The sequence below is a fragment of the Hemitrygon akajei genome, chromosome 21 (assembly GCF_048418815.1).
Source record: "Hemitrygon akajei chromosome 21, sHemAka1.3, whole genome shotgun sequence".
NCBI lineage: Eukaryota > Metazoa > Chordata > Chondrichthyes > Myliobatiformes > Dasyatidae > Hemitrygon > Hemitrygon akajei.
Window position 1 is genome coordinate 9,931,430 of NC_133144.1, and position 15,076 is coordinate 9,946,505.

General features: G+C 45.4%; 1 protein-coding gene across 3 annotated transcripts in view; it reads left to right on the plus strand.

The window, feature by feature from the left end:
* crtc3 (CREB regulated transcription coactivator 3) overlaps window positions 1-7,432 on the plus strand; it is a 112,253-nt gene extending 104,821 nt beyond the window's left edge. For all 3 annotated transcript variants that reach the window (XM_073024764.1, XM_073024765.1, XM_073024766.1), the window contains one exon: window positions 1,929-7,432. In XM_073024764.1, the coding sequence (XP_072880865.1) occupies window positions 1,929-2,137 (209 nt within the window). In that variant the 3' untranslated portion in view covers window positions 2,138-7,432. The remainder of the gene's footprint in view (window positions 1-1,928) is intronic.
* Window positions 7,433-15,076: the final 7,644 nt, after the last annotated feature.

Here is a 15,076-nt window from a genome sequence, read left to right on the forward strand (position 1 = left end):
GTCATGGTGTTGCACTGAACCGTGCTGCTCTGAGAAACGGGTCCTACGTTCTGAATATTGAGTACCTATCCTTCAATCGTACCACATATTCTCCACATCCCCTCTAACATCCTTCCAGAATCTGCCCCTCACACACTAGAGACCATTTACAGCTGCCCCTCAACCTACCAGCCCACACGAGGAAGGTTATCACAGTTTGTAGCAGGATGTTGCACTTTAAAGTGTGAGCTATGTACAAACCAGGGTGGGACTCATACAGTCAGCCCAGTAAGGCACCGAGGAGTGCGTTGGAACATAGAGATCTGGGAATATATGGAAGTGGCATCACAGGTAGATAGGGTCATAAAGAGGGCTTTTGGCACATTGGAGCCCCTCATGATCACAGAGAACATGCAAACTCCACATAGGCAGCGCTCAAGGTCAGGCTCTTGGAGCTATAGACAGCGGTTCTCCCCACTGCGCTGCCCAAACGGGAAAGAAGGATGGAGACAGATGGAGACTCAAAAAGCAGCAGCATAGAGCAGAGGGACCAAATGGCCTGGGCCATGAACATTGCATGTAACACGTCCTCTCGCCAGTGCTGTCCTGGCTGAGGTCAAGGGTGTCCAAAAGTGACCTGTATCTTCTGCTAGGGGTCAGGTTTGATAAGAGTGATGCATGAAGGGAGATCAGGATCAAAGTCAGAATTGGGTGTATTATTTTTTATTTTAATTTAGAGATACAATACATTAATAAGCCCTAACCATCCAATTATACCCATGTGACCAGTTAACCCACCGACCAGCGCGTCTTTGGACTGTGGGCCGTGGGGAGAACGTACAAACTCCTTACAGACAGCAGTGGGAATTGAACCCCAGTCTGGTGCTGTAAAGCAATTATGATGACATCCGCAGCCCAGCACACAGAGACCCCGGACATTAGAATTAGGTTTTTCATCACTGACATACTGTATGTCGTGAAATGTGTTGTTTTGTGTTTACAACGCAGCGCAATACATAAAAATTGCTATAAATTGCAATATTTCAAAAATGAATATTGTAGAAAGAGAGTAAAATAGTGTATTCGTGGGTTCATGGTCTATTCAGAAATCTGATGGCTGAGGGAAAGAAACAGTTCCTGAAGTGTTGCTCGTGGGTCTTCAGGCTCCTGTATCTCCTCTCTGATAGTAGTAATGAGAAGTGGGGATGTTCCAGATGATGTCCAGTTCAAGCTTATTGTCATTCAACTGTACACAGTGAATAGAGACAAGGTGTCCACCACTGCCTGGAAGGAGTTTGTACATTCTCTCTATGATGGCATGGATTTCCACTTCCCTCCCACAGTCCACTCCGGTTGGCGAGTTAAATTCGGGGATCGCTGGGTAAGAGGGCTCAAAGGGCCAGAAGAACCTATACTGCACTGTACCTCAAAGAATAAATAGATCAAACCAAAATGCAGTACGTGTATGTAACTCACATAATACAAGGTAATATTACCACAAATAAATTAACAAATAGTAAGGTGCATATACGATGCAAGTTTTAAATATAACACTGCTGGCTCTTTATATGTGAGGAGACCTGGATGGTGGCTGGGAGTTCAGTGGTCTTATGTCTTGGGGAAGAAGCTGTTTCCCATCCTAACAGTCCTTGTCCTAATGCCAAGGTATCTCCTGCCTAATGGTAGGAGATTATTGGATGGATGGGAGGAATCATTGAGAATGCTAAGGGCCCTACACTCACAGTGCTCCTGATAAATGTGTCTAATTGGTGAAAGAGAGACCCCAATGATCCTCTCAGCATTCCTCCCAATCCTTTGTAGGGTCTTGCAGTCAGATGCCTTGCAATTCCCATACCAGACGATCATACAGCTGGTCAGGGCACTCTCAATGCTCCTGTAAAAATTGGTTAAAGTAGATGTTATTTCATTCTGAGCCTGTTTCATCCTAGGGGACTCTCTGCCAAGCTTGTCCAAGGACATCAGCAGTGCTCTCTCTGGAGTCCCAGAGTCGACCTTTGACGCCGATAGCCAGTTCCAGTTGGATGATGAGCTGAAGATGGAGCCGCTGAGCCTGGATGGACTGAGCATGCTCACTGACCCTGACCTTATTCTGGCCGACCCATCGATCGAAGACACATTCAGGACAGACAGAATCTAATCGGTGGGATGGGGTGAGAATATTTCTGGACACTAAAGAGTGAAGAATAACATTTACAGAATGGCACATTTGGAGCTCGACTTAATTTTTTAATCGTTAAAGCACTAGCCATTGCTTCCGTTTTGGTTTTTAACTCAGTGCATTTATGCATATGTTTATCTGGATTACAGTTGATATGTATTTCTGTTTAAACTGATTGTCGTCAGGAAGAAGGCCAGTCCCAGCACATCAACGCCAGAAAAATCAGTGTTCTGTAAGCTGTTTGTCTAAATTTATGTCATCCTAAGCCACTGATGGAATTCGCTGCTGGCCTTGGCTTTGAGACTGTGGGCCAACCTATGCCACCCCCGCACAGGGCTCAGCTGGGTGGCTTCCATCTGCCTCGGAGTCTGTGGGTGAGGAGAGAAAGAGAAAAGTGTCCTGGGCTAGAAACCTCGTCAGAATGTGAGGACGATTTAACTGGAACACAATCGCCCATCCTGACCAATGTCTTTTCAATATTCACCGCATGGTCTCGCTCACAAAGAGCGTAGACCTGTTCTGGCACCGACAGCCCTGCAGCAGGTGAGGCTCTGACACTGGGCACAACTGGCTGCTTGCCTTCCTTTTCAAATGGGGACTTGGTCCTTTCATTGATTGAAGGAAATTAATTGAGATTGTGTGGGAGCAGAAAAGGAGACACTGTACTTGAGGCCAGCGTGGCTGGACACTGGGACCGAACTGGACAAGGCGACAGAGAAAGTGGACACTGGGCCAGCCCGGTTGACCAATGGATACTGGGCCCTGGGTGGTTGGATATCACAGTCAGCAGGATTGCCAACGGACACTAGGGTTGGAGAGAATCCACTATGCACTGGGGCCAGAGAGTGTGACCACTGGACATGGGCCAGACTACTGGACACTGGGGCCACAGAGTGACAGCTAGACCTGAGGCTAGGTGGGCGCTCACTGAGCACTGGAGACAGATAGGGTGACCACTGGGTGTTGAAGCCAGTGGGCAGACGCTAGACACGGAAGCCAGTGGGCAGACGCTAGACACTGAAGCCAGTGTTCTCCCAAATAAATGCCTACAGATTACATGGTAATGAGTTTCCAATGTTATTTTTAATTATGAAATGGATGATTTTAAAATAATATCATTAGGAGTAACTCCAATTCTTCTGGCAAGTTTGTCAGTGGGGACTGACTCCCCTTTACAATGTGTATAAAATTTATATCTCTTTAACTGCAAGATAATTCCTCGATTGTATAGGGAGGAATTTAAATAAAATATCAGCATTACTGATATCAAGATTGTTGGAAAACTATATTCTATATTTTTAAATCACTATACTGTATAGGTTAAGAATCTGAACGCCTTAAAAGCTGCTTCCGGTTTGTTTGAGGAAGGTTGAAGTCTGCATGTTTGCCAACAGTCTGATTCAGAAGTGTATAAAGAGTATCAAAGCTTTTCCCACAGACCTTGAATGTCATTCTGCTGCCTTGGCTTTGTGTTTGAGATGTGCCAACACGATTTACAGACTGCAGCAACATATCCCTTCGATAGGAGTACTGAATAACTTTTTTTTGAAGTATTTGTGGTCTTGTTACATATGTTTTGTCCTATGTCAAACCTTGGCCCAAAGTGGAGCTTGTGAGTGATGTCTTTCATCACGTGGGCACGGAACTCTTCCTGGAGCCCGCTGCCTTTGGCACCATGTGTTTATCCTTTGTAAAATAAGCTCATTTCAAACTTGCCTTTGCAACCTGTCCCTTGCAGCCTGTTATTTTCAGAATGTTGGTAGGATGGATGGTTCTCAGAGGGGCCACTTTCCAGTTGTGCTCTGCTGCCCGTTTGGGTTGTGTTTACAGGAATGAAGGCAGTGCTCACACTGTGGTCGCTCACTGCTCTGCCAGACAAGCACCAGCTCTAAATCTGTCCGTCCGCTGGCCTGACAACGAAGAACCAATGGGTCTTAAGCTACGTAAATGTTCCCATTCAGTGCTTTTAGAATGGAGAGGCAGACTGTGTCTCCCAGTTCATCAGCTGATATCCAGAGCCATTCTTTACCATTGTGCAACCCAAGCCTCTCTCTCAGGCCCTGCCCCTCCCTCTCGTATTCACACTTGCACTATCATTCCTATCTTGCTCTTGTGCTGACATGCTACCTCCTCTTTCTTTCTCTTCCCATGTTGTGCACTACTCTCTCTGTCTTTCTCTCTCTCTCTTTCTCAGCACAGGTTGGGCTAGAGTCCAGGCCTGTGTCTGTGGGCTAGGTGGGTCAGTATTGTACGTTGCCTGTGGCTGGGTGCAGTTTGTATGACAGACGTTGTGCCTCCACGGGTCCTGGTGGTACGAGCATCTGTGGCAGATATTGTGCCAGGCTGCAGTGATCTGTGATAATGAGCAGGTGGTTGGATCAATTCTCCTTCTCTCTTGAACAATTCGGATATCTACATATTCTTAATGAAAAGTTCAAAGTAAATTTATTGTCAGTGTACATTTACAACCATATACATCCCCGAATTTTGTTTTCTTGTGGCCACTCATAGTAAATACAAGAAATGCAATAGAATCAGTGAAAGACCGCACCCAACAGGAGAGAGAAACAACTAATGTGTAAAGACAAACTGCAAATTCAAAAAGAAAGAAGGAAAAAAGAAATATACAACTATCAAGAACATGAGATGAAGAGTCCTGAAAGAACCTGATGGTTCCTGAACCTGGTGCTGTGGGTCCTAAGGCTCCTGTACCTCAGTAATTCAGTTATTCGCTGGTGTGGCTCCCTGATCTGCAGACAGAAGCAGAAGGAGAGGAATGGGGGTCGGGCCTGTTGGGAAGACTGGTCTCAGGCTTGACTGATCAGTAGGAGCATTGCCTCATTGCCCCTGAACTGCATTCCCTGCTGCATCGCAGCTAATTCACCAGCCATTTGCTGTTTAAAAGTGCATCCACATTAGCTTAGTCCAATCTCACACAGAGTGAAGTTCCTCAGAGTTGTGTTTCAAGGCCCTCCATCGGTCAGGGTTGACCACAGAGGTTACATCCGAGCTGTCTGTGTGATAAGCAGGCCAGGGCAGTGTGATACAGAGAGCAAGCTGTTGCCTCTGTAGCAGGCTTCTCTCTGCCCATGCAGCTGATGGATCCAAAGGAACAGCACAGATGGGTACAGTTTGGCAGTCAGCATCCAACTCAATGGAGCTGGACTGATTCAGGGACTCCAGCTCTGGATTTTACCTCGGGTTTACTCCGGAAGCCTTTCCCATGGGTAGGTGTGGCCACAAGGCAGTGGAGGTTTGAGATCAGAGTTTTCCTTCTGCTCGATGCGATGCCAACCACCACTGCCCCATCCCTCTGTGTACTTATCCAAACATTTTATAAATGTTGTTATTCTATCTGCCTCAGCCACTTCCCCAGGCAGCTCGTTCCATATACACAGCACCCTCTGCACAAAGGTTTCCCCACAGGTTTCTGATAAATCTTTCTCCTCTCATATTAAACTTATGCTGTCTAGTTTTCAGTTCTCCTTCCCTGGGAAAAAGACTCTATCTGTGCCCCTCATACACCTCTATAAGATTAGATCAGCTTTATTTGATACATGTATACCAAAACATACAGTGAAATGTGTTAGTTGCTTCAACAACCAACACAGTTCGAGGATGTGCTAGGGACAGCCCACAATTGCCAACGCACTTACCAACAAAGTGTGACCCTAACTCCAAAAGACAATAAGGCACAGGAGCAGAATTAGGCCATTGAGTCTGCTCCACCATTTGATCAGGGCTGACCTATTTCCCTCTCAACCCCATTCTCCTGCTTTCCCCTCCCTGTAACCTTTCACACCCTGACTCGCCAAGAATCTATCAACCTCTGCTTTAAACATACCCAATGACTTGGCCTCCACAGCCGTCTGTGGCAACAAATTCCACAGATTCACCATCCTCTGGCTAGAGAAATACCTCCTCATCTCGTGCGTCTTTGGAATGTGGGAGAAACCCACACCATTACAGGAACAACATGCAAATTCCTCACAGACGGTGCAGCAAGCTGACCCCTCAATCTCCTACTTTCCAGGGAATAAAGTCCCAATCTGCCCTATAACTCAGGCCCATGAATCCTTGCAGTGTCCTCTCATCCTCTCATTTCCATTTATGCTGTATCAGCAATTGTCTCTCATGATGTTTGTATAGGATATTTCATGATAGGGGATTTCAGCTCCAATGTTCTTGACCATCCTCACACAGACAATCCTATCCCCACAGCAAGCCATAGTCCCAGCGCTAGGCCACTTTAGCGCCTGACACCCTGCACACTCCTCTGAATCGATTATTATCACTGACATCTGTCTTGAAATTGGTTGTTTCGTGGCACCGGTACTTAAAAATTACTATAACAACAAGAGTATCTGAAAAATAAATCAGTGAACAAGTATTCATGAGTTTGATGGTGGAAGGAAGGAAGCTGTTCCTGAAATGTTGAATGTGTCTTCATGCTCCTGTACCACCACCTTGATGGAAGCAAGGAGAAGAGGGCATGTCCTTAATGATGGAGCCACCCTTTTGAGGCATCACCTTTTGAAGATGTCTTTGATGCTGGGGAGGGTTGTGCCCACGATGGAGCTGGCTGAGGTTACAACCCTCAGCAGCCTTTTCCCATCTTGTGCATGGGTGCATCCAAACCAGACCAGTCCGGATGCTGTCCTCAGTACATCTGCTAGAGTTTTTAAGGCTCTCCATTGTTCACGGGAAGTAGAATTGATCCAACTGGTTAAAGGTTCCCTGGTGAAAGAGACTGTGAACAAGCTGCTCAGAGGTCAGTGTGCTGCTGACTGGTGGTTCAGCCTTAAGCAAACATGGCTGCTCATGCAGGGTAGGCAGCACTTCGCCACCAACAATATGAGAGTCCGAGAGGTGTGAGGTGATTGCAGTGACTGGAAATGGCCTCCTTGGCACCTATTGTGAACCATTCTTCGATTCGTTACATCATGCCTGGCTTGTTAAGCTCTTCAGTTTTCCCTCTTACTGTTGAATTTTGTCAATATTCATTTTGAATGAAAAGTTACTTTAATTTATTCTGACTTCTAGAACTATTAGCCCCAGTTTCCCATTTCTGTATTACTACTTGATCCATTTTTTAAAGTACTGCTAATTTTATTAATATTAACTAGTAAATTTCTGTTCCTGTGCTAACCTTATGAATTCAGTTATTGTGAAGTGTACAGATGATATTTAAATAGGACTTGTCAATGGGATAGTGTTACCTTTAGTAAAGTGTCATTTTTGCATTGTCTTTCAAATAAAATACATTAAATCAAAGTTTTAATATTCAAGTTTATTTATCATGTGTACATTGAAACGTACTGTCAAATGGGCCGTTTGCATTCAAACTGGGATGCTTGAGGGATGTGCTGGAGGCAGTGTCACCACACATTCCTGTGCCGCTTACCACTCCCACCATCAGCAGAACACAAGCACAACAAGCAACAAAAAAAACCACCATTCCTCCCTCCCATCCACACACAAGCTCTTTAACCCCAGGACAGGCAGTCTTCTTTGTCCTTCAGTGGACAAGAACCCAGGCCTGCAGACATTGATCTTCAACTTTCTCAGATTCACAGACGCAGCACCTGCCAATGGGACTCAACTTCCAGGCTTCAACCCTTGGACATGCCAAGTAACGAACACTAGGCCTTGGCCTCTGGTCTCGCCAATTCACAAGCTCAGGGTCATCAGATATTATTTGAATGAAGTTCAATGTGAATTTATTAAAGTACATAAGTCTCCATGAGATACATTTTCTTGCAGACATTCACAGTAGAACAAACAAATACAACAGAATCAATGGAAAACCATTCTCACAAAGACTTGCAGTATTGGGGAAAATCCACTGCTGTGGATTCAGATCAATGGACAGACAAAAGAGTGATGGTGGGAACATGTTGGTCATCTTTAAGTTGGGGAGGGCTGCAGAACTCTGTGGATGGTCCCAGGCCGTGTTGCGAAAGGAGGAGGGGTGGCCATGGGGCGAGTAAAAACCCAGAGCTACAGAAATAACCAACAGGAGCTCCGAGACCTCTTCCCTGGGAGAGGAAGAATCTTCACCTAGACAACATGTGAAGTCGTGTGGTGAGAACAGAAGCTCCGGGACCGATCGAATTTCTATTGGCCCAGCACAGAGGACTCTGGCGAGCTGCCAATGCCCCAGTAGAGGTGATGGGATTAAGAAGAGGGCTGTAGGGTTTTATTATTTAATGATACAGTGTGATAACAGGCCCTTCCGTCCCAATGAGGCACCATCACCACTAGAAACCCACCCAGGAAAGGGAGGTGCCTCAGCACTTCAGGTCAGGTTGATGTTTCCGAAAATCAGCTGCCGAGGCCCCACAGGAGACCAGTGCTCTCACCCAGGCCAGGCCCTGAAAATTACCCATGGCCCTTCTGGGCCAAGCAGTGCAGAAATGCTGGGAAATTTCCAGCTCCAAGCCTCCCTGGCCCTCTGCTCAACAAAAACACTTTCAAGAGCCACTGGGTAAAGTTCTGACCCTTTTCCTACCTTTGTTTAAGGTTGTTGTTGGGTTTGAACTGTGTGTGTGTGTGTGTGTGAGAGAGAGAGAAACCAGTGTATCTGAACAAGAATCTGGTTTTCACAGTAAATGGAAGGTGGAGTATTAGTATTGAGAGAACAAAACATGGGAGAGCTGGTCCGTGGTTCGAGACTGATGATCTGCTCCCGTTCCATCCCCTTATCCCAATCTGTCCATCTTTTGTCAATGGATACAGCCAGGAAGCCTCTTACCTCCCAGGGTGGGGAATTCCAAAGGAAGGAACTTGTTGTCTCAGACCTTCGTGCTTTCTTTCTGAGACTCACCTGATTGTAGGTGGTCAGGGAGGTGTCCTTGCTGATTCTGGGCTGTAAACTCTAAGAACATCCAGGTTTTAATGCCTACCCTCTCTCCCTCCTTCCTGCCCCCTCACTTACCTTCCACCCCTTCTGACACAGGGACCGTTATTTCTCTTCCTCCACTACCCAACCCACTGAATTCCTCCTGCAGTTTGAATTCTGTTCCATCCCTTCTCATCTTTTCCTTATTCACCCTCACTCCCTGCTCTAATCCCCCCCCCCCCCCACCCGGCTGTCACATACAGAATAGGAAGATTCCAGGAAGCAGTCTGAATTAGAATATCATTGACATGCGTCATGAAATGTGTTGTTTTGTGGCAGCAGTATAGTGCAATACATAATAAAAAAAACTATAAATTGCAATGAGAAATATATTTTTAAAAATTAAATACAATGTAAAAAGAGATCAAAAGTACATGGGTTCATTGTCCATTCAGAAATCTGATGGCAGAGGGGAAGAAGCTGTTCCTGAAATGTTGAGTGAGTGTCTTCAGGCTCCCTCCTTCCTGATGGTAGCAATGAGTAGAGGGCATGTGATGGGTGCCACTTTTTTGAGGCATCACATTTTGACGATGTCCTCAACACTGGGGAGGGTAGTGCCCAATATGGAGCTGACTGGGTTTACAACTTGCTGCCAACTTTTTCCAATCCTGTGCAGTGGCCCCTCCATACCAGGCTGTGAAGCATCCAGTTAGAATGCTCTCCACGGTACATCTGTAGAAATTTGTGAGAGTATTTTGTGACATACCAATTCTTCTCAAACTCTTAATATAGAAAATATTAATCCAGGAATATAGAATGGAAACTTCGTGCCATGGGTTGTCTCAGAAGAAATACAAGGTTAGGGGTATGAGGCAGTCTCCAACCTGAGGGCATCAACAACTGATTTTGTAACTCGTGCTAGCCATTCCTCTGTTTCCCCCAAAGTCTGGTGGAGTTGTGGATAGTGTAGTCAGCCTATGACATCTCACTGGCATCCTTTGAGGTCTGAGTTGCCAAGGCTGTTGTGGTTAACACTGGACACCAAGCTGTGGGCCAGTGGACTCCCATGGGTTAGATTGGGGGCTTCTCTATCTCTGAACAAGAGATGCCCCCCTCCCCTGGTGACCTGTCTGCACAGTGGGGGGGGGGGGAATTCTAGCCTCTGTATTTACTAAATTTACTGGAATTTCACCTGGGTTTCAGCACCGAAGTTACAGGGAAAGGTTGAACAAGTTAGGTCTTTATTCTTTGGAGCATAGAAAGTTGAGAGGGGACTTGATAAAGGTATTTAAAATTATGAGGGGGATAGAGTTGATGTGGATAGGCTTTTTCCATTGAGAGTAGGGGAGATTCAAACAAGAGGACATGAGCTGAGAGTTAGGAGGCAAAAGTTTAAGGGTAACACGAGGGGGAATTTCTTTAGAGAGTGGTAGCTGCGTGGAACGAGCTTCCAGTAGAAGTGGTAGAGGCAGGTTCTGTATTGTCATTTAAAGTAAAATTGGATAGGTATATGGACAGGAAAGGAATGGAGGGTTATGGGCTGAGTGTGGGCCAGTGGGACTAGGTGAGAGTAAGCATTCAGCATGGACTAGAAAGGCTGAGTTGGCCTGTTTCAGTGCTGTAATTGTTATATGGTTATATCTGACAGTGCAGTTTTCTCAAGAAAACCAGAAAATGCAATAAACATTCACCGGAGCAGAACTGTTTTGTTTTAATTTAAGAAATCAATTTTATTCATTAAAAATAATTGTTCTTACAGTAGTGTAGTGGTTAGTAGTAGGCAGCTGTCGATCCCAGGGGATCATGGGTTTGTGCCTCTGGTGGACTGTCCTCTCCAGGGGGCAAGCTTGGGCAGGAAGATTTGAAGAACCAGCTGTTGCCCATGCAGCGGGTTCCCCCTCTCCGTTATTGACGTAGGCCAAGGGAAAGGCAAGCGCCAATACAGCTTGGCACCAGTGCCATCGCAGAAGTTGCCAGAGTGAAGTTGTAAACAACATCAAACAGCCTTACACAAAGTACACTGCAGATGCTGTGGTCAAATCAACACGTACAAAAGCTGGATGAACTCAGCAGGTTGGGCAGCATCCGTTGAAATGAGCAGTCAATGGATGCTGCTGGACCTGCTGAGTTCATCCAGCTTTTGTACGTGTTGATCAGACAGCCTTAGGGACCCCGGCTCTTCCTCGGGGTTTACTCCTGAAGCCTTTCCCATGGGTGGGTACGGCTGCAAGGCAGCGGAGGTTTAAAATCGGAGTTTTCCTTCTCCTAGGTGGGCTGCTGTGCCCCACCTGCCCGAAGCAACTGGTTTTGAGGTGGAAAAGGTCCGCCTTTGCCCCTTCTCTTGTCAGTAGAAACAGTTCCGCTGGGCCTAGTAGCTAAGCCACACATGAAGGCCAGGAGTTGGTCTTGGTTGTCAGAGACTGTTGGTGACACACACCAATCAGAGCTTATACCCACTACCACCCCGGCTATGACAACCTTAGAAACCGGTGTAGTGGTTAGCGCAATGCAATTGCAGCTCAGGGCATTAGAGTTCTAAGTTCAATCCTGGCATCCTCTGTAAAGACTTTGTACTTCTACCCCATGAAATTACAGGTTTTAACTGTACCGGTTAGTAGGTTAATTGGTCACTGTAAATTGTCCTATCATTAAGCCAGGGTTAAATTGGAGAGTAGCTGGGTGGTGCAGCTCAAAAGGCCTCTTATGCTCTGGATCTCAAAATAAATAAAAATACAAAAACAGTTCATAGTTTTTATTACATTCCAAGTGTCTATACATTCATGCTATCAGGTCTATTCAGATGTAGTGCCATCAAGCATACACGTTCCATGTAGGAAGACCAGAGTTACACACATCGCCTCTTTGGACAATACACCCTTCTCTTGCTTGTGGAGATGTTCCACAGGACCCAGCCCCTCAGGAGAACCATGTTTCTTCTTGGAAGATTAGGTTTGTGTTGATATGGGAGATCACGTTTCAGTGAGATGGGACGGTAACCAGAAGCTCAGGGTCACTGCTGTTGAGCAAATGCAGTTGATCCTCGAAGACTGTAGCTGTCCGAACCCAAGGCGTGGTGTGGTCGAAATGGTTAAAACCATGGTCAAATGGTTGAGAATAACCTTGGATGATAAGCGCAGAACCAGGAACTCAAATAAACAAGATACTAGGCCCCTGGAACCAGGAGGGAGGATGTGTCTGGGGGTGAATTATGAGTCCTGATAATGAACAAAGAGGACTATTAGACTTGTGTTGAGAGATAATTGACATGTCTTTTAAAGGATTGATCAAGTACTGACTGGGATGTTAAACAAAGTTACTTGAAGTTATTTATCTTGCTGTATAAATATGAGCTCGTTAAAACCTAAAAATCAGAGTTCTGGTGGCGGTGGAGACTGCAGCAGACTCTCCATGATATTATGTTGATAAACTCTTCAAACGAAACTCGAAGTCGCTCTGGTCTTCTTAGTGTTACAACAACCCAAGGAGATAAGGTGTGTAGAGTTGTCATGAAATTGCACAGAAATAAATACAAAGGGAAACACTGGGGAAAAGTCAATCACACAGCAGCACATCATGTATCAGGAATGTTGGTGGCCAGTTTCTCTCCCAGTCTGTTGTAACTCAACCTATTGAGCGGAGAATGATACAGCTAGGTGCATTTAGTATGGCCCAACAGCAACACGTCACAATGAAGCAACATTCAATGAGGAGATTCTGCAGGGTGCTGGAAATCCACAGCAACACACACAAACCGCTGGAGGAACTCAACAGGTCAGGCAGCATCTATGAAGGGGAATAAGCAGTTGAATTTTTGGAATGAACCCCTTCATCAGGACTAATGAAGGGTCTTAAGAACAAAGAAATCTAATGTACATTACAGGCCCTTTGCAATGACCATGTAACCTACTCTAGAAACTGCCTAGAATTTCGTTTCTGCATAGCCCTCTATTTTTCTAAGCTCCATGTACCTACCTAAGAGGCTCTTAAAAGACCCTATAGTATCCACTTCCATTGGCAGCGCATTCCACGCACCCACCATTCCCCAGTCTCGGTCCAACTCAACCCTCCCCAGCATCCATCAACAAGGACCCTCACCAGCCAGGATATGTCCTCTACTCATTTCTACCTTGTGGTACAGGAGCCTGAAGACACACACTGGGTGATTTAGGAACCGTTTCCTTTCCTCTGCTGCCAGATTCCTGAACAGTCCATTATTAACAGTTTATTACTCACCTCACAATGTTATTTTTATTTTTGTCATTTTTATGTCTTGCATGTACCTTGAAGTCAAAACTACACATTTCAAGAAATATGACAGTAGTAATGAACCACTGTCTAAAATACAGGGGCTCTGTGGGTCTTTATTTCTGTTTTCCAAGTGTACACATGGGTGAGAGACCGCATCACTGGAAACAGTGTTTTTGTCATCGTTCACAGGATGCAGATGTGGCCGGCAATCTCAGCATTCACTATCCACACTATTGTTTGGCACATCTTGTCCATGAATTGAGGACACCGTTACGAGTTAACCATATGGTGTGGATCCAGAGTCACTTACAGACTGGGTCAGGAAATAACAAGAGATTTCCTACACAAACAACACCAGTGAACCAGATGTGGTCTCATAACAAACTTCTCATTTGCAACCAGCATTTTTTTATTCCACAATTCTTCATTCACTTGAATTGAAATTCCCAGCTCCAACAAAGAGTTCAAAAGGTCCAGATCTCAGTGGACTAACTATTACAGGAATCTGATCTCACTGTGACAACATCTTGGGAACATTCAGGAGGGATTCAAAGTTGAACAATGCTGATATTTCACCAAAACTCCCAGATAATAGGTGCAGGAGTAGGCCATTCAGCCCTTTGAGCCAGCACCGCCATTCACTATGATCATGGCTGATCATCCACAATCAGTACCCCGTTCCTGCCTTCTCCCCATATCCCTTGACTCTGCTATCTTTAAGAGCTCTATCTAACTCTTTCTTGAAAGCATGCAGAGAATTGGCCTCCACTGTCTTCTGAGACAGAGCATTCCATAGATCCACAACTCTCTGGGTGAAAAAGTTCTTCCTCAACTCCATTCTAAATGGCCTACCCCTTATTCTTAAACTGTGGCCTCTGGTTCTGGACTCCCCCAATATTGGGAACATGTTTCCTGCCTCTAGCATGTCCAATCCCTTAATAATCTTAGATGTTTCAATTGGATCCCCTCTCATCCTTCTAAATTCCAGTGTATACAAGCCCAGTTACTCCAATCTTTCAACATATGACAGTCCCGCCATCCTGGGAATTAATCTCGTGAACATACGCTGCACTCCCTCAATAGCAAGAATGTGCTTCCTCAAATTTGGAGACCAAAACTGCACACAATACACCAAGTGTGGTCTCACCCAGGCCCTGTACAACTGCAGAAGGACCTCTTTGCTCCTATACTCAACTCCCCTTGTTATGAAGGCCAACATGCCTTTAGCTTTCTTCACTGTCTGCTGTACCTGCATGCTTACTTTCAATGACTGATGAACAAGGACACCGAGATCTCGTTGTACTTCCCCTTTTCCTTACTTGACACCATTCAGATAGTAATCTGCCTTCTTGTTCTTGCCACCAAAGTGGATAACCTCACATTTATCCACATTAAACTGCATCTGCCATGCATCTGCCCACTTACTCAACCTGTCCAAGTCACTTTGCATTCTCATAACATCCTCCTCATATTTCACACTGCCACCTAGCTTTGTGTCATCTGCGAATTTGCTAATGTTACTTTTAATCCCTTCATCTAAATCATTAATGTATATTGTAAATAGCTGCGGTCCCAGCACCGAGCCTTGCAGTACCCCACTAGTCACTGCCTGCCATTCTGAAAGGGACCCGTTTATCCCTAACTCTTTGTTTCCTGTCTGCCAACCAATTTTCTATCCATGTCAGTACCCTACCCCCAATACCATGTGCTCTAATTTTCCCCACTAATCTCCTATGTGGGACCTTATCAAAGGCTTTCTGAAAGTACAGATACACTACATCCACTGGCTCTCCCTTGTCCATTTTCATAGTTACATCCTCAAAAAATTC